The sequence below is a fragment of the Parasteatoda tepidariorum genome, chromosome 1 (genome assembly GCF_043381705.1).
Source record: "Parasteatoda tepidariorum isolate YZ-2023 chromosome 1, CAS_Ptep_4.0, whole genome shotgun sequence".
In the NCBI taxonomy this organism is placed as follows: domain Eukaryota; kingdom Metazoa; phylum Arthropoda; class Arachnida; order Araneae; family Theridiidae; genus Parasteatoda; species Parasteatoda tepidariorum.
The window spans coordinates 28,392,912-28,412,731 of record NC_092204.1 but is presented as its reverse complement, the minus strand read 5'-3'; the positions used below and the strand labels follow the sequence as shown (position 1 = coordinate 28,412,731).

General features: G+C 28.3%; 1 protein-coding gene across 2 annotated transcripts in view; it reads right to left on the bottom strand.

The window, feature by feature from the left end:
• Nucleotides 1-19,820, bottom strand: part of LOC107449821 (cell adhesion molecule Dscam1) — a 356,610-nt gene that overhangs the window by 230,524 nt on the left and 106,266 nt on the right. For both annotated transcript variants that reach the window (XM_071177996.1, XM_071177997.1), the window contains exon 2: nucleotides 13,136-13,465. In XM_071177996.1, coding sequence (XP_071034097.1) covers nucleotides 13,136-13,465 — 330 coding nt within the window. The remainder of the gene's footprint in view (nucleotides 1-13,135; nucleotides 13,466-19,820) is intronic.

Below are 19,820 nucleotides of genomic sequence, written 5' to 3'. Positions count from 1 at the left end.
TTGCAGGAGTGTCCATAACAGGAGGTTTCACTGTATATATATATATATATATATATGTGTGTGTGTGTGTGTGTGCGTGTGTGTATCAATATATGGTAAACAATACTTCCTTTTGTAAATAACAGTGGCAGAAACGTAATAGGTACTTGACAAAAAGGGAGCTTAAATTTGGACACTTATAATGGAAAAAGTTTACACCAAACACTGGCCAATTCACACCAAAAATTTTAAAAATTTGTGGATATCTCAGTATCACATAAATTTTTTAAGACAAAGTGGTAAAGTGAAATAAATATGAAAACCATTTGTCTCTATCACCCACCATTTTTTAAATATATCTCCTCAACCATTTTTATATCAAAAAAGCAATTGACTGCTACATCCAGGACACATGAATATATCATTAACTAAGAAAAGAGTCAAAGAAAGATATACGACATATATACTGTATAGAAATACCTGGATCTCGCATAAAATCCATACACATTGAAAATATATCCTTAAACCAAAGTATACTTTAGTGCTGTAGTACATCGCGGAGGCACAGAATAGCAAATAGGGAACGAAAAAAAAGCACCGGGGAAAAAAACACATAAGAAAACCTAACCGAAAAGAAAGCTTTTTAAAAAATTCTAGGAAAGAACATGAATTTATATGAATTTACGTAAAATTTGATTTGCTCCGTTGAGAATATTAAGCCAGAATTCAAAATAATCAAATGTTTATTCTAATAAAATAAAACATTTTTTTAAAAAATAACTATAAGAATTGATTTAAAGTGAGTGGAGAAAACTTTATTTACTTCATACTATTTAACAAAATTCTTAGTAATCTCAAAAAGCTCAATAATTTTTCAGAATTTCAATACCTACACCAATTATGTTGTGTTAGGGCTTCATCAGTAGGTTAAATTTGTAAAAAAATTTTTTATTAAAGTGAAACATTTCATAGTTTTTGTGAATATTTAACACAATATTAATTGCCCAAAAAACTGCCGTTAATTGATACATTTTATATTTTAATACTAGTAGGTATTGTGCAATTAAGAAAAATCAGAATAGGCTTAAAAAGTTCGTTTCCACAAGCTTCAAATTAAACTTTACATATTTTTAGAGTTTTCAAAAAGCATTTATTTACATTCTAATAAATAATTAGTTATGTAGAATTCACGTATAACAGCCTAAACCAAGTAACTGATTAAATTCATGCAACTGTTAACGTAGTACTTTTTTTTCTCAGTGCTTTTACCCACTGCTGTCTTCCCTCGCATTTTCTTCTGGAAATTATTTAACCAGAGCTTTTTCTAGTTAAGGTGTCACTCATTTCAAAGAAATCCACAGTGTTTGTGACTGAAATTTGTATCTAATGCAAGTGAATTCTATTAAAATTAAAAACAATTCAAGCAGTATTCCATTCAAATTAATAAAATTTTAACAAAATGTATTTAAATTTACGGAAATTTAAGCAGTATTATATTAAAATTACTAAATTTTAAAGAGCATTATACGAAAATTAAATTGTGCTCCATAAAAAGTAATTTCAGGCAATATCTTGGAAAGTCTGGCGTGATAGAGCGTAATGGTTTTCAGATTTGAAATCATCATAACAAACATACACCTGCATGCATCAGAAAAGGTATACACTATGCTAGATATCTACAGCTTGTATATCAGTGCAATCAATTTGAATTCAAAATAGACATAATAATAGAATTTTATACTTATAAGCTAAATGAGTAATTAGAAAATGAGTCTTCCTATTTTTCTAATTTCTTTTAAAATATCAATCGCAATTTCATAATAAACATTAATAACAAATTTAGAATCTGAAGAATTTCGCAAAACAAAATTTTGAGCAGCATCCTCACAAAAACCAGTTTCATGTTGCGTGAAGAAAATGTATTTAAAATAAATAATTTTAATTAACGATAACGATAAAATGCCATTTAAATATCAAACATATCTATACTACAGCTCTGTAAGTTGTTAAAATTTAAACTATATTTAAGAGGAAATTTCTCCATTGAATGCAAGAGTTATCAAATTGACTTCTCTAAATAGAGGGAAAAAAACCCTTTTATTCTGATTTATTTCTTTATAGTCTGTTGTATAACTCAATTTCTGAGGCTCGACGAGCGGCGAAAATATTTCTCTGCGGTGCCTTCAGAAATGAATGCGGTGCCTTCAGAAATGAGCAGTTAGTCTCGTATTCCGTTATTTTATTACCTTTTTTTTTCCTTCTCGTTTCTCAGATGAGGCGATATGATAAAATATAAGTTATTTTCGCTAAACTTTATTCTTTGAAGTAAGAATATTTTCTCCGGGGCCATCTCAAATAAAAGAACCATTTAGTAAATTGCGAGTACTTTGTTTTCTTCAAAGTTTACTCCGCGTAAATAGATTGTAGCAGAAATTTTCTTTCATTTTATAATAAAAATCTCTTTTCTGTGTTATGTACCGAAACATAAAAATAATGCAAAAGAAGGATGTTCCGCGTGTTACACGAGTTTCTTTAGTTCTAAAATTTGCAAAGATCAGAGTAATTAGTTATTATGCATATGGCAAACTAAAAATGTATTATAGGCAGTTGAAGCGTTTTTTTTTTTGGTAAATTGTAACTTCTACTATTGGGAGATTTTTTTTCCCTAAAGGCGTCACTTTACTTTTTCTTGCTCTATGCAGTGACTTGAGTAATGGGAGATAATTCGTTAAATGTCATGGCCCAGAAAATCCATTCTTTTCTTCATAAGGTACCAAACAACGTGAATTCATTGCCATGATTGCCTGAGTATACAGGGTATTCCTTAACGACCACCCTTAATATGCAATTTTAGACCCCTAATCAAAATTGAAGATAATAAAATACAAACATCGGGGATCATAATTTAAATTTAACCGAAAGAAAGAAATTCCTGGTGTAATCTGACAAATTAGATTACTGATTACAGATGTAATAAACAGCAAGACATGTTTGATTGCGGTAGGAACTAAAAATAGATTATTAGCATACGGAAAAATCTGACAATTTCTCCTTTCCGTCAGATAATCTGATAATAAATCAGATTTTCCTGGCCAAAATAACAATGAAGTAGATGTAACAACCACAGGAAGAAACTAATGTTGTTTGGCTTCATAGACCTAGTCTAGTCCAACAGGACTCTTGAGGTATGACAACAAAAACGGAAAAATTGTCAAATGACAGGGTCAAATAACGTATATTTTGGTTTCATTCCCTAAAGTATGCTTTTTTTTCTTTTTTGTTTTACTAGAAATGGCATTACTAAACAGTATGAAAATCTGTAAAGAATTTTTTTCTCCGAGCAATTCAAAATGGTTTGATGTTTCACCAACTTCTTATACTATACTTTGCCAGATTTCAATAGAGTGCTTTCTAATATTGTATCAATATAGCCAAAGTAAAATATATTAATACTATAGTGTGAGGAGCAATCAAAAATTTTTTTGAAGCAAAATAGAATAGAATACATTAAGTTATAAATATCACGCAAAAGAACAGAAAATTAAAATAAAAAACAGAACAAAATCTATAAAGCGAGTAGCAAATTTAAATAAGCATACATGGACGGGAAAATTTTTAAGAACAATTTAAAAGTTTTTTGTAATAAAATTGCCAGATTACAAAATATGAAAACAGAAGTGCAAATTAAGATAAAAGCGTAAATAGAGGAATTTTGTTTTATAGCGCATCCTTGCTGTAGTACTGAAGCTCGTTTGATTTGTTAATTACCAAGGACTGGCCCAAAAATGGATGTGCGCAAGGTAATATACTGGATAGTTTAAAGAAGTTTATAAGTAATAAGATAGATATTTAACTATACAATTTTAATAATTTTAGAAAATTAACTTTTTTTAAGAAACAGAGAGAGATACGAATTGCTTGTTTTGCACAGATTTTTAGCCACGAATTTGCCCGAAATGGATTTGCACATGATAAAAATTAACGAAGTTAACAAAGTTTTAAGTAAATTTATTTATTATAATATATAATTTACTCAATGATTTTATATAGAACTTAAGATGGGTATCCCTTGTTTTTTTTTATCAAATTTTGAAAGAGTTTGTCTATTATGTTTTTTGGATAAATAAGCATTACTATTTATTATTTTAATTCTATTCATTTGATTAAAAATGGTATTTAAAAAGATGTTTTTCGGAAACTTTAGAATTCCAAGTAATTAGTTTATTTACATTAAAATTATTTCTTTTATTGCTTTCTTCTATCGCATAAATCAACAAAGCAGATATTTTCCTCTTTTATAATACCCAAATCCAAAGAATTTAAATTAATATTATCATCATGATTACGAAGCAAGATTAATTCCCCGGGGTAAATATTATTTAATAAAATTGCATAATGTTGAAAGTGAAAGATAATTAAATCATCAATAAATATAAAAATAAATTTAATATTACAGCGTAATTTTTTTTTTCATAATAGTATAAAAATTTTCATATAAGTTAGCTAAGAGATGTGAAAAATTAGATCCTAAATATCTTTCCCATTGTTAATTTAATTAGAATTTCCCAATNAGTAAAATGCCAGGTATGAATAATAAGAACTCATTTCGTCTTGAACAAATAATTAAGAAGGATAATTTAGATGAAGAAATAACATAAAAATATTTGTGAAAGCTCTAAGCTCTTTATGTTACAGTGTCTATCATTCTCTCTCTCTGTGTATATATATATATATATATATATCAACTTTAATGCTGTTTCAGCAACTACTAAATTAAAAATAAAGCTGAAGTTTGAGTGTCTAAATTATTTACTGATTGAAATTGTCATGATTTGGATTGATTTTTACTTTTTTTCGTTTTAAGTACAATAATTCAGATGATTTAGGTCACTGACATTCAGTACATCATCGTAATTTAAAATCGTCGTCAAAAGTCGTATTTTGACCTGCAGTCTTCTCCGTATAGCTAAAACCGGCTTTTCTATGTTATTAGATAGAGAAAAAGTGTAAAAGGGCTGAAACACTTTTAATTACTAATGGGTTCAGGGAAATATGTTATACGTTTGTTTATTGATACATGTTTTGTGTGAGGGAATATTGTCATGATTTTCAAGACGAAAAATCGTCAAAAAGTCATTAATAAAGAAAATACGAAGCGTTCTACTCATTATAAGCGGCATAGTTCCCAGATAAATTATGTTTATGTCAACCAGACATGTTGCACGTAGCCGTCCAAGTTACAGAACAGAGATTCGCCCAGAAACAACATTAATGTTTTTTTCTTAATTTGCTAAGCCTAATCAAAATAGATTATTTTTCTTAAAAATTGATATGTTTTCTTGAAGATAAAACCACTTTTGGCTCTTATCTACCTTAGTTCTTTTAAGTTAGTTCGTAGTTTTCAAACTAAGTTTATGGCTTATGGATTTTTGTTGTTGTTGATGCTTATCCTCTTCTGGCCTGACGAAGTCAGACCAGATCTATGAGCCTGTTGACCTGAATGAAATCGATGACCAAAAGAGGAATAGAGTAGATATCTTCCCAGAAAAGACCAGAACATCCCAGGATATGATCGGCGGAAGCCTGGTGCAGGTGGTAGGTTTTAGTTCCTTCGGAAAATAGTAAACCTTTTAGGTGGCCGGTAGCGAGGCGGGAGAGGGTGGTGCAGACCCTCCTTTCAAAGGGAAGAGTCAAAGAAACTCCAGGCTTACATCCCTTGTACCAATGGTGGGTGGGGGGAATCAGCCAGTCCCTGAGAAGCTGGGATTTCTTCGGGGAGTAATGTTCAAGATAGGCAAGATCAGAAGATGTAGGGTGAGGTTGGTTGCAACCCTCTTTAGCCAGGCTGTCCGCTAAGTCGTTTCCATAGAGATCGACGTGAGAAGGAATCCACTGAGGTGAATATTATGCTGAGGGACAAGAGTTTTAATTTGTTTAGGATGGAAATACTGGTTGGGTCCAGTTGTTGAGATTTTGCAGGGAGCTACGGTTATCAGAGAGAATCCAAAGGTCTTTAAAACAAAGATCATTTTGCATAGCGAATTCCAGACCCCTGTTGATAGCAAAAGTTTTTTAAAGGTAGCTCTTAGTTTTCAAACTACGTTTATGGCTTATGGGTTTTTGCTTTCAAATCTGACTGATTAAAAAAAATTACTTCGCAGCAAGAAAATAAATTTTAAAAAAAAACTCTAGAACATGAGTTGAAATCCTGAAATGGTCCCCAGCACAGCAGATATTACTTTGTGTTACAGGCATCAACTACCTATACAAAATGCAGAATTTATCAAGGTACATAATGTCCAAGGTGTGCATAACTCTCCGCTATTTATACTACCCTGATGAAATAAACAATTTGAACTTAAGAAAAATAAATTATTTTGGCTATTATAAAAATGATAAATTTTCCTTTCGAAAAAAGAAGATTGAATAAGATGTTAAATGTCTAGTTTCATAACGTAATTCTATGAATTCAAATTTGAAATATTACCTAGTTGTGCACTCTTAAGAAAAACTATCAAACTACTTTTCCTTCATGCACTTAATATTTTGCAGTCATTTTTTTTTATCTCCAACAACATGCGTTCATAAAACTGAAATAATCTGACACGAAATGGTTTTTGTTATAGAAGTGGAGTTAAAAAAAACGAAATAAACTGTTTTGATGGAAATGGTTATTGCACCTCCATTTGAGCTGAAAGAAATGGGATAATGATTGATACTTAAGATAAAGTGCACTTAATGCCAAAATCTTTTTTTCTTGCCAATACCCCCCTCCACCCATACGAACACAACCTTTAAAATTAAGGCTTTGACTTAAGATGAACTTTCATAAACATCTCAAAAAGTCCGGAGGTACAATCGATCATTTTTACCCGCAAAAGTTGTTATTAAGTTACCCACCTACTACTCGTCAAAAAAAAAATCTTCATCGAAGTCTATTTATATATATATATATATATATACTTTTTTTCATGAACCGAACTTATAGAATGATTAATGAAATCTTTTTTTCTTCTTCTTCTTCTTAATACGGTCTAAGTTGAGAGAGAAGAATCAAGGAGGTATATTGTTGGAAAAGAAAATGTTAGAAAAATCTATCTTACACTCATTTCTTTAAAATACTAAGTCGCTTAAGTACCTAAGCGCAAGTTATTTTGGCAGGAGTTGGATAAATGGTAAGAAAAAAAAAGTAAAAAATCATCATACATCAATTTGCAGATTATAATGGCGATGGAAAAAAAAAGTTATTTCTTTTCTATAAGTTAATTTCTTTCAAACAATAACTGAGAGCAATATTTTTAACAGAAATATTACACATCAAGGTAAAAAAATATTCATTGTACAGAAGAAGATAAGTTTGTAACAGGATCGTTAAAGCAGAGTATTTATAAAAAATGTAATTACGACTTAAATTCGCATTTTTAAATATAATTTGCTTCAATTCATTTGACTGCATGCATTCACAAAAGCCGTTGAAGTACATGCTAAAGACTTTCTTCTCTAGATTACAGTCAGAGATCACCAAAAAAGAGCATCAATTACTGACCGTACAAATTTCATATTTGCCCCTCAAGCTGTCGTGAAAATAAAAATACAGGTGTGCTTGTGATTATTTTTTCTAGTAAAATTAATTAATATATATTGACTTCATGCTCGTAAAAGTTTTCCTGGTATCTTGGCTTAAGGCTGCTTGAGTCTCATATCAGTCAAATCAAGGCAAATCGAATTTTATTCGAATCAAGGCAAAACGTGGAAATGGGTGAAATAGTGCAGTGCTGCCATCTGTCGATGGAAGGACAGAAATGAGAGTGCATTGTCACCAGTTTTTTTGAACCACCCTAGCTGGGTTTGAACCCGGGACTTTTGTGTCCGTAAGTTGATGCTACAAACACCAAGGGGAAAGTATATGCCCTCGAATGCAGTTAGATAAGTTTATACAATGACAATTAAAATTAAAGGTCAATTCTAATAAACTTGATGGTTAATCGTTGAATTACGGGAACTAGGTTTTTCTCATAGAAGGGAGCCCACCAAACAATTTAAGGGCCAGATATCCGAATTTTATGAAATTTTCTTAGAGTGTATAAAATTGAAATTACGGGATAAAACCAAAATTTAAAGTATAATAATCCTTCAATTCATGAATCAGCATGTACTAAAGTATAATAATCCTTCAATTCATGAATCAGCATGTACTCACCAGAGAAGTATTCGTCAATTTCTGCTTTTACGCCATTTCTTTTTATACGGTGAATAAAATTATTTGTTACGCTAGAGCAAAGCTAAATTTGTTCACTAAAAGCACCAAAACATTTACTTCAAAATTTCTTATATCACATTTTTATGTGAAAATTTTTTTTTTCAATTCCAGTAAAAAAATTAAATCACTCAAACAATCCACTTACTTAATATTAGTTTTCTAAATTCATATTTAAATGCTTCGCTATTAACAGAAGAATCATTCATTTATTGCTATTAAAGGGATCCAAGATGCAGGCATTTTGAAAATTTGTAATTTGCTTAGTAACTTAAATAAAATAGTGTTTTTAATTTTCGTTTAAATGATGAAAAAATTCTTTCAATTACAAAAGTGAAGTAAATTTCGTCTTTTTCCGTAGGTTATGCTAAGACTTGGTAGGTTTTTTTCCTTTCTTTTCAACTTAAAAATAAGAATTTTAAGAAAAGTAAGAGGGATAACAAAATAAATAAATTAGTTAATTACGTATATTTTTGATTTTTTTTACAAAAAGTTTAAAATTGTATTAAATTTCAATTAAAAAATTTTTGAAAAAATGTGAAGAAAAAAAGACATTTAATTTAAAAATTCGAAATTTTATAAATTACAAAAAAATGCTGCTGTAATTATATTAATGTGAGTGTAGATTGTGAAGATTTTTTTTTAAAATTATTAATTCTATTTAATGATAAAATAGACATATTTAAATGAATTTTAAACAGTTTCTGCAAAGAAATTAATCAGATCTTGAAAGTGATTTCCCGTACTTTTAATGCAATAAAAAATTCCATTTTAATTTATGAATTTCTCTATATATAATAATCATTATTATAATATAGTAAACAGAATTTATTACAACTGACAACTTAGGCTGTATTATGCATATAGTCTTTCTGAAATTTAAATTATTACGTGATTTGTTTAAACTATGAATGAAATATAAGGTAAATCTCAAATTTTAATTAATTCGATAAATTTCAAAATTAATATTTTTTAAAATGCAGAATGGATGTTTATTTAATCTATTTAAATTTATTTTAGAAGTAAAAAGTTCTATCCATAAATTATTGAACCCTCTTTTTATTTTTTACTAGAGCTAGTAGAAATTGATTGGAAAGTATAAATAAAATGATTCTATTTTTTGTTTTAATGCAGTGTAGTTTACATTATCGATTTGAGAAAATGCATTTCAGATTTATAAATTTATTATAAATATCTATAATAGTGAACCGGTATGTTTTTTTTTTCTTCTTATGTTTCCAGGTTTTCTTACAGTACGTAAATAGGCAACTTATCAATACCCTGTGACTTATAATCTAAATCATAACGTAATTATAAATGACTATAATAATATTTTTTAAATTTCTTTCGCTCAAGTTTATCTTGCTATTAAACAACTTTAAAAGAATTTTGTGATAACCCCTATACACTGTAAATAAAGCTATTAACTATGCTCTTCTGCAGAATGTTCTTTACTGAACTTGAAAATAAGAAATTAGTAAGCAGTAAAAATTTTAAATTAAATAATTTAATTGATAACATTATGATAAAAAAGTTTAGCTTTGTAGAATTGTTTGAAAATTAAAATAGCTAAAATAAAAATTCACAACAAATTTCTTAAACACTTATAAAAATTAAATGCATGTCAAATGCATACTTAATTAAACCGTGAACTGCATGCATTCTTTTAGTAATTAAATGTATTTATCAACAATATTGTAAAAGATGGTTTTACTTTAATTTACTTTTTATTTATAAATAATCAACGAGTTTTAAAATTTTATTAAACACAAAAAAATAGTCCGAAAATTTTAGTTCTAGGATAAATATTTAACAGCATTTCCCTTTATAAACTTTAAGGTGATCTTTTTAATTAATAGTATGATTATAAAAATATCCCTGAGATTAATAAAAATATAACTGAGATTATTGTAAGCTTTATATAATGCACGTTTATTTTTTAGTTATCCTTATAATGAAAATTAAATCATTCAAACAGATGATATACAAGAAGGGTATAATTTTTCGTCATTTCTAACTAGACTGTTTTAATGAACATTATATATTACGCTATATTATATTAAGAAACAAAAAACATACATTAAATATTTAACGTATGTTTAGATTTATTGATTTAATATTTTTTTAATTTTCGAAACTATATTTTTTATAAATAATACATACCCCGAGGAATTAATTTTGCTTCATAACAAAGATGATAACGTACATTTTTTTAAGAACACTATCTAAGATAAAGTTGATAATATCTCCATTTTTAACATATGCGATAAAAACAGTGATTTTAGTTTAAATACAAATAAACTAATCGCACTAAATTCTAAAGTTTCAAGAAAAATTAATATAAATACTATTTTTGATCTAATTAATAGAATTAAAAGAATTTTTGTAATCTAAAGGAAACAATTCCATCAACTATTCCACCATTTGATTAAAAGTAACAATTATCCGAAAAATAAAATTGAATTATTTGCAAAATCATTGTTTTAAAATGAATTAATAAGCATGAGTTATAATTTTAAAAAAAAATTGGTCATCTAGTAGACTATAATACTTTCCATGTGCAAACTCAACTAAAACTAAAAATAAGGTCTTTGTTTTCGTGTGCACACTTTTACATTTTTCAACAATTAGATAAATTAACAGCAATTTTAAATTCGATAAAAATCATTAAAATAAAGAGTTATATTTTTAAATGCGACCTTTTGTGATTAAAAGAGTTATCCAGTTTAGTACAGTTGTTTGCATAAGCCTATTCAACTCCATCAAATCTAAGCCATCCATCCAATCAAATCGCTTAACTTCGATTAGTTAATTAAAAAGTTCACTAAGTAATTATTCATCAATTTAAAATTTAGTACAGTTAATTAAAAATTTGTCCTTCGACCTTATTCCATCTTTAATGTTATTTTTAATAAACTGACACTTTGTTTTGGAAATATATTTTTGTTATCGTAACTGGCTACCTTTTTCTCTCTCATCAATTTTTATATACTTTTATTTCGTTTGTTTTGTTATTGCTTAGAACATGATAATAAATAAGATTTGTTTCCTTTTTTGTGCTCTTCACACTATTTCAGTGTCATATATCGCTCTGGCAATTTAATATGAGAAAGCACCTTCTATAGGTCGAATTAGAGATTGTATCTCTTAATGGAACGTCTGACTTGAAATAAAAGAAAGGATTTCTCAAAAAAAAATTCTACAAAGAATCCTCTGTATGAGAGTGATTCCAAAATAATAAAGTGGTAACATTTTTACAAGTTTATAGTACTAAGCACTTAATCAAAGGATTTCAAACATCCAACAAAAAGAAAATTAAATTTAAAAACACGGTTTTTGAAATAAATAGTTTTCTTCATTTGCTTATTTTTGGTCACATTACGAATTTATTCAATAACAGAAAAGTAGAAAAGAATGGTTTTGTTTTTTGTAAAATAATATTTTAAGAATTCCCCTTTCATGAAAAGTACTATTAAAAGGAGGTAGAGACAGGATAAATCTCCTGTATTTAGAACTCTCCCTTTCATGAATAGTACTCTTAAAAGGAGGTAGACACAGAATAAATCTCCTGTAATTAGAACTATCCCTTTCATGAAAAGTACTCTTTAAAGGAGATAGAAACAGAATAATTCTCCTGTAATTAGAACTCCTCCTTTCATGAATAGTACTCTTAAAAGGAAGTCGAGACAGAATAAATCTCCTGCAATTAGAACTCCCCCTTTCATGAATAGTAATCTTAAATGGAAATCGAGACAGAATGAATCTGCTGTAATTAGAACTCCCCCATTCATGAATAGTACTCTTGAAAGGAAGTCGAGACAGAATGAATCTCCTGTAATTAGAACTCCCCCTTTCATGAATAGTACTCTTAAAAGGAAGTCGAGACAGAATGAATATCCTGTAATTAGAACTCCCCCTTTCATGAATAGTACTCTTAAAAGGAAGTTGAGACAGAATAAATCTCCTGTAATTTTAATAAAGTGTTAATATGAATTAAATTATGTTTTTGTCTCACTCCAGGTGTTATTGCATTATTATTTATATTCCTCAACTTGGATTCTTAAAATGGCTGCTGAAAGTTTGCCCCAAAATATACTCTTTCAAAAGGCTTTTTATGCGCAAAGCTATAAAAACATTAATATAATTGGAAGTACAGCCGCAAAATATACGGGTTTCTTGGCAAATACGTTTTAACAGTGGAATGTCTATCACACTGATCAGTAAGTTTAATAAAATTCATTTTGCCAAAGCAAATTTTGAACCATTGCAAAATAGGTTCTGCTCTCGTGAGATTTTGCTTTTGATTTTTTTAGTTTTGATAAACAGCGTGACCACTATTGTTGAGGAATCATTTTTTTCAAACTAAGAAATTAGATAGAGCGATCACTGAATCGAGGTACTCTACATTGATGTTCTTATAAAGTTAAGTGTCAGTGCCCTACACTGATGCTTTTTTTTAAGGTTAACCAAACATTTCGAATCGGTTGAATAACATAACCACTATTAAACCTAACTCAAGCTAGGATACTTTCCTGTAAAGTTACGCTGTATTCTGTAAACATGGTGACCACTATTGTTGTAGAATCACCTTTTTGTTTCTAAGAAATTAGAAAGGGCGATCTCTGAATCGAGCTACCCAACATTGATGCTTTTATAAAGTCAAGTCTCCTACACTGATGCTTTATTTAAGGTTAGCAAAGCATTTCGAAACGGCTGAATAACATAACCACTACTAAACCAAACTCATGCTAGGATACATTACTGCAAAGTTACGCTGCCTTCTAAAGTTGGCAGGATAGAGAGAAATATTTAAAAAAATGATCTGTAAAATAGCTACTGCTTAAAAACAAAGCTGCATATTAATTGTACTGTACAAAACAATGTATGAAGAGAACATACCTCCTTTGACATGGACTTCTCGACTGATGATAGACCCAATAAGATTGGAAGCCAAACACTGATAAACTGAGTCGTGGACATCTTGTCGAAAATCACTCCTCGAGAATGGTGGGAACACAAGGGTTCCATCAGATCGGGTAAAACGAAGACCGGAGATGTCACGTGCAATTCCTCCGTCTCTCGTCTGCCACGTCAGACGGGGTGTGGGTGTTCCATCCGCACTGCACCGAAGCTCAGTCCCGCTGCTGTTTGAAAATTCAACCCTCGAAGAGGGTTCCGTTCGAAAAACTGGACCTCTCTGGTCCTTTCTGTGGGTTGTTTCACATAATCCTAAATAAAATAAAAGAACTTTTAAATAGGTTTTAACAATTATAATTAAACTGAAATCTAAAAGCAAATTGAAATAAAACTTAATAAACTTGAATACCAAACAGAACTTCGTCAGGGCTTTTCAGTGAATTATATAAAGACGAATTTTGAACTTTAGCTCTTTACCAAATTTAACACTGATTTTTTTGCAGGTTTTAATTAATTTTTTACAGTGTTTTAATTAAAAAATATGATTCGCTTAAAAAAAATCAAGTATCTTTTAAGTAAATGAACTATAAATAAACGAACATAAGTATAGTAAAAGAAAATTTATATAGATAAAATTTAATAATAGTTCATAACGACTGAAGGGTTGTGATCGATATATGCCTAAGACGCAACACTACAAATGAATACGAATACAGCACTAGCCCTTCAATTCTATGCACCGACAGTCAGTATAGGACTAGATAGTTCCAAATATTTTTAAGGAAGGGAATGCATGACTACAGCTTCCGAAGGCAGTCACAGAACACAATATTTAAATTTCGATTTCAGACTTCGAAAATCAAAATTAAAATATAAATCGAACAATAACAAAATGAATTTTAAAATCATTCGTAACTTCGAAATTTCAACATTTCGAATATTATTTTATGTTGTAATATTATATTCATTCATATTATTTTTTTCTATGAAAATAATGCAATTTGTATTAGAAACAAATCAGTGCAGAAGAGAGTCATAAAATGATATCGCCTATCTCCACTTGCAAAAGAAATGGAACAATCCATTCTTATCAGACGAAAACTTTGAATCGAAGAACCTATAGAGTGTGGCTTTTGTAGTTTTTGCGACTCTTTTTGACTATTGATGGCTTCTGTGACTCTTGTGGCTTTTGCGTATAGAAAGGATCAGAGTTCGACGAGGAAAGGCAGCTTTCAAAGATTTGTGATTCACAGGATTGCGTAGTGCATATTGCAGTTGGAAGAAAAAAGCAACATTCAGAACCAACGCAGCGGAGAATGAGGTTTCATCCTTCGTCCGAACATACTTTTCATTACATTCGACTTTGACAGAATTTTTTGCCATCGTTTTTTTTACTTTTTTCCGATATTTATTTCGTCTACTATATCTTTCTTTCCTTTAAGAAAGTTGTTTTTATATAAGATCTAACATCAGAGTTATCAGTGATTATAATTATTAATGTCATAATACAAATTTTGTCTTTTCGTTTTGTCCTTATTTTCCAACCCAAACAGTAGAGTAGTTTATAATATTGGATTAATTTCTTTGTCTATAATAATAATATTTAGTTAAACTTTTATTTTTACCAATAAGTGTAGATTTTGCATATTTATTCATTTAGTCTTAATCGTAATTTTACTTGTATACTATTGATTCAACCTCGACACTTGCTTTCGTAGAATTTGTTCTTCCATAACTCGAAATATAAAAGAAAGGAATACCCATCTGAGCTGCGTGCAAAGATTCAAACTCTATCCGAAGAAGACTTACCTCAGAAAAAGAAAATTGAAAAAATTGAAACTCCAAATAAAGTATAACCTGTTTGTTGCCTCGTTAAAGAACAATCGAAACAAACTCTACAAAACTCATTATAATAAATAAAACCGAACAGGAACAAGAGAATGTCTTCCGTAGGTTGACAAAAACATTCACTTCACACATGCATATAGATATGCAATATGTTTGTTTACATATATACAAATATATACAAATTTAGTTTACATATATTCAAATATATACAAATTTTGCTTACATATATACAAATATATTCAGATTTTGTTGTACATATATACAAATATATACAAATTTTGTTTACATGTATACAAATTGTAACATATATACAAATTGTGCATATACGTAATAATTTTAAATTTTGATATTCTATTTATTAATTAATTTTCCCCGGTGATCTAGTCTATTAAAACTTTTCAAAGTGAATTAATTTCTTGAAGCTTATGCGCTTGCTGTATGTTGCTTCTCTTACTAGTGATTTTTTTTATCAAAGTATTCTGAGCATTTCCAGTCATTTGTTTGTTACGCATTTAAACTATCAGACATTTTTTTTCATCCGTATTCTTTCACCTAATCCCAATTTCTAAACTTTCTGAACATTTAGTACCACCTACATGGAAAAATGAAATTTATCTTAATTGTAAAAAAAAAGAAAATATATTTCTGTTTATATGTAAAAAAATAAATTTTGATATTAGATCCTCAATATGAAGCAACGAAAAAAGATTTGTAGAAAAGAAAGCACGATTTTTGGACGTTACGAGAACATAATTTTGACTAATTTTTTAAACATTTAAAAAAATAAACTCCGAATAAATAGTGGTAAGTTCAAAGTTTTCCATATCTTGTCAAGTTTTTCCTCATCTTCAATATTAAATAGCAAAAAATAGCGTATTTAAATAGCGTATTGCGAAAAAATTGTAAGAAAAAGTCTTATTTCCTATTATTGATTTCGAGAAGACAATTTATATTGTATTATAGAGACCTTACACGTTAGGAAAAAAATTTGTTTTCTTTTATTTCCAGGTGAAAAAATACTTTGATTTCCATTGTCGTAGAAAACACAAAAATACGAAAGTAGTACATAAATTTTTTCCTTATTTTAGATCTGTTGCTTCAAAAAAACAATTTAATTACTTTAAATTATGACTTTCTTAAATTCTTTACATATTTCTAAATACCAATATCTATAGAAAGATTTTATTCCCATAACTATTAATAGTTTATTAATTTTCCATGCATCCATCTCCTTTGTAATTTTGAGACTTAAATAGTTAAATAAAAAAAAATAAAGCTCCTTCACTTTTAACTTACAAAAAAATTTCCTTCCTGTTTAAATTATCAAGTCTCCTTCATTTTTATTTCATGACATGATCAATATTATTGTTTGCTTTACAATATACGTTTTTTGCTTCATACGTATTTTAGAAAAGNGCCAAGTTTATTTAAATAGCAAAGAAATAGCGTATTTAAATAGCGTATTGCAAAAAAATTGTAAAAAAAATCTTTGACCGCCAGTTCAAGCACAAGTTTCATTGCCTATTATTGATTTCGAGAAGATAATTTATATTGTATTATAGAGACCTTAAATGTTAAGAAAAAAACTTGCTTTGTTTTATTTCCAGGTAAAAAAATACTTTGATTTCCATTGTCGTTGAAAACACAAAAATACGAAAGTAAATGTAGTACATACATTTTTTCCTTATTTTAGACCTGTTGCTTCAAAAAAACAATTTAATTACTTTAAATTATGACTTTCTTAAATTCTTTACATATTTCTAAATACCAATATCTATAGAAAGATTTTATTCCCATAACTATTAATAGTTTATTAATTTTCCATGCATCCATCTCCTTTGTAATTTTGAGACTTAAATAGTTAAATAAAAAAAATGAAGCTCCTTAACTTTTAACTTAAAAAAGAAACTTCCTTCCTGTTTAAATTATCAAAGCTCCTTCATTTTTATTTCATGACATGATCAATATTATTGTTTGCTTTACAATATACGTTTTCTGCTTCATACGTATTTTAGAAAAGATTCCGTTTTTTCTTAAAAATAGAAAAAAAGTGAATAGAAAAATATGTAATAGAATATTGATGATATTTGATGTTGTTGAAATATTATTTTTATGATTTTTTTTTTCTCCTCCGTAGCATTATCTTGGTAAATATTCGATATTATTTTGCAGACCAAAGAATGAGGCAAATACAGTTTCTATACTGAAGGAGAGAAAAACAACATTTTGTGCTATGTAATAATGCGATGGCTCTCAAGCTCTTATAAAACGATATCTATTATTAAAATCCGATATGTTTCCTCCATTTTCTATACATAAATGAGAATAGAAAACAGATGTATAGAATTATATTTCGACTGAAAGTAAGTATAGGGCAATAGTAGGAAATTTTGTTACAGGCCAGTGGCCAGTAGTGACATTTTTAATAATGGTCACTTTTTCAAAAATTAAAAATTTTAAACTATTCCAGAAAAAACCTCTCTGGGTAAAGAGTTTTTTTTGAGCATTTGTTTTAACATTAGTAGCATTAGAGGATTTTTATCATTAGTAACATTAGAGGAGGTGAATATTAGTAACATTAGAGGAGGTGAACATTAGTAACATTAGAGGAGGTGAACATTAGTAACATTAGAGGAGGTGAACATTAGAGGATTAATTTCGAAAATGAAAAAAAAATTCCTTAACTCGTCAAGTAGGTTTATATAAAATTTAAGTATTATATATAACGTTTTCAACTAATAAAATACAGGTTTAGTGTTTGTGAACCAACAGTGCAACATATAAATAATGTTTATTATCATTCCAAAAAACTTAATTCCTTAAATAAATATATGATAATTATTATGATATATAGTTTATATAAATATAAATTATGTATAAATATATAATATATATAATATATGCATAAATATAAGTATAAATATATTTATATAAATATCTATTATAATTATTATAATAATTATTAAATAAATATATGATAATTATATATGATATTGTATTAATTATAATACTTTTTATTATTATAGATCATAAATTTTAATTCGGATAGCTTTTTTTTATTTTCCTTAAGGGGCTGGGCTTAAGTAGTTTTATTTTAATCCAGGAGGTATTAGTGTACAATATTTCTCAACTTTCTATTACTATCTAAATCAATTATCGAAAATTTAGCTTAAAATTCTTTAATATAAGCTCGGATATTTTCTTTAAGTACAAACACTCTTTCTGAAACAATGCAGGGAATCTTTATAATTTAATTTTCTTTTGAGACAAAATTTGAAAAAAAAATGATACTATGACGTTTTACTCTGCTCGATAAACGACATAAATATCATGCCAATGATTCAACATGATTTTTAATAGGCAGTGAAATATGCTCTTTTTAAAACCCTACATGATCAAAAAATTGAAAAGTTAAAAGTATTTTTAAACTAAAAAACGTATATGTTTGGATATATGCATTAAAAAATTTCTTTGGCAAAATGCAAAAAATAAAAACAATAAGCCAATTTTCAAGTGCTGGTATAAATTTAAGTAACAAAAAATACTCAAAACTATTACAAAAATTTAGCTTAGTAAGTTATTGGAAGTAGAAAAGCCTCTCGAACTAGGTGGGGAAAAATGCATTGAGAAAAATAGATTTAGAAAAATTTAAACAAAATACCTGAGCTTACAGACGATTACACACTATTTAATGTTTTCATAGAGAGGTTTTCAATATTTTTGAAGAAAATAACTTTGGAAGTTTTTTGAGCATCAATTTGAACATAGTTTCACATTGCTCAAAATAAAACAGGTCATAGCATATAGATTTTAGACGGTAGAAAAAAGATAATTTGTTGGAAAAACCCTCTAGGTCACTTAAAGAGTGCACAGAAAAGGTATTCAGAGTGATCAGAATATAACACCGGGTTTTACAGCATATAGAAAATGTCTACGCCAACCTGCAAAAAGCATTTTTTGTCTCTTTTTTTGTAGAGTTAGTTTCTATTGTTCCTTATCGAGTCAACAGAAAAGATACTCTACAATAATGGAAGAGACACTTTCTGTTTTTGATATTTTTTGTGAATTTCTCAAGAAATACTGAGAGAACTATTTTGTAAATTTCGAAGTACTTAGTTCATGCGATTTTTCATACTTTGCAATAAAGTTCGAAGGTTTCAAAGGTTTGAGAGACCAACAATAAATTACGAAAGAGAACAATAATTTTTTACCCTATTCCAGAAAATTGAGCAATGATCTTATGACTTATATCGTTTACTTTGGTTGTTATTTGCCAAGAAGGCGTAAAATTTCGTTGATCTAATTTAAAAATATATGCAGATATGAACATTTTTATAAGAAGGTAATTTTTTTGTCTTATGTTTATTTTGCTATAACATTAAAAATATTCAGTAAAATTGAACAAAAATTTTAGAGCAATTTAAAATTAATTATAAAATTATTATTTTAAAATTTGGAAGAAAAAAAATAAGCTCAGTGACTATAAAAAAAGAAAGAAAAACTTTTTAGCTATTCATATATAAGTCAACAGGATTAAATAAAAACTTGTTTTTTTTTTTGAAAATTGTTTTCAGAACGCTAAAAATTCTATGGCAGATGTCTTGAAGTGGTACAGAAAGTTCTAAAAGTTGTGGAAAAGAGAAGTCTGAAGCACTTAACTGAAACGTTCCTTTATAAAAAGAAAAGTACGAAAAAAACTACGAACAGACTCAGACTTTTGAGGAAAAAATTAGTTTTTTTTTTCCTACGTGACTTTCTAAACTCTCCGTGATGATTTATACATACATGTTAAAAAAAAAATCCGTGAAAAGCTTTCCTA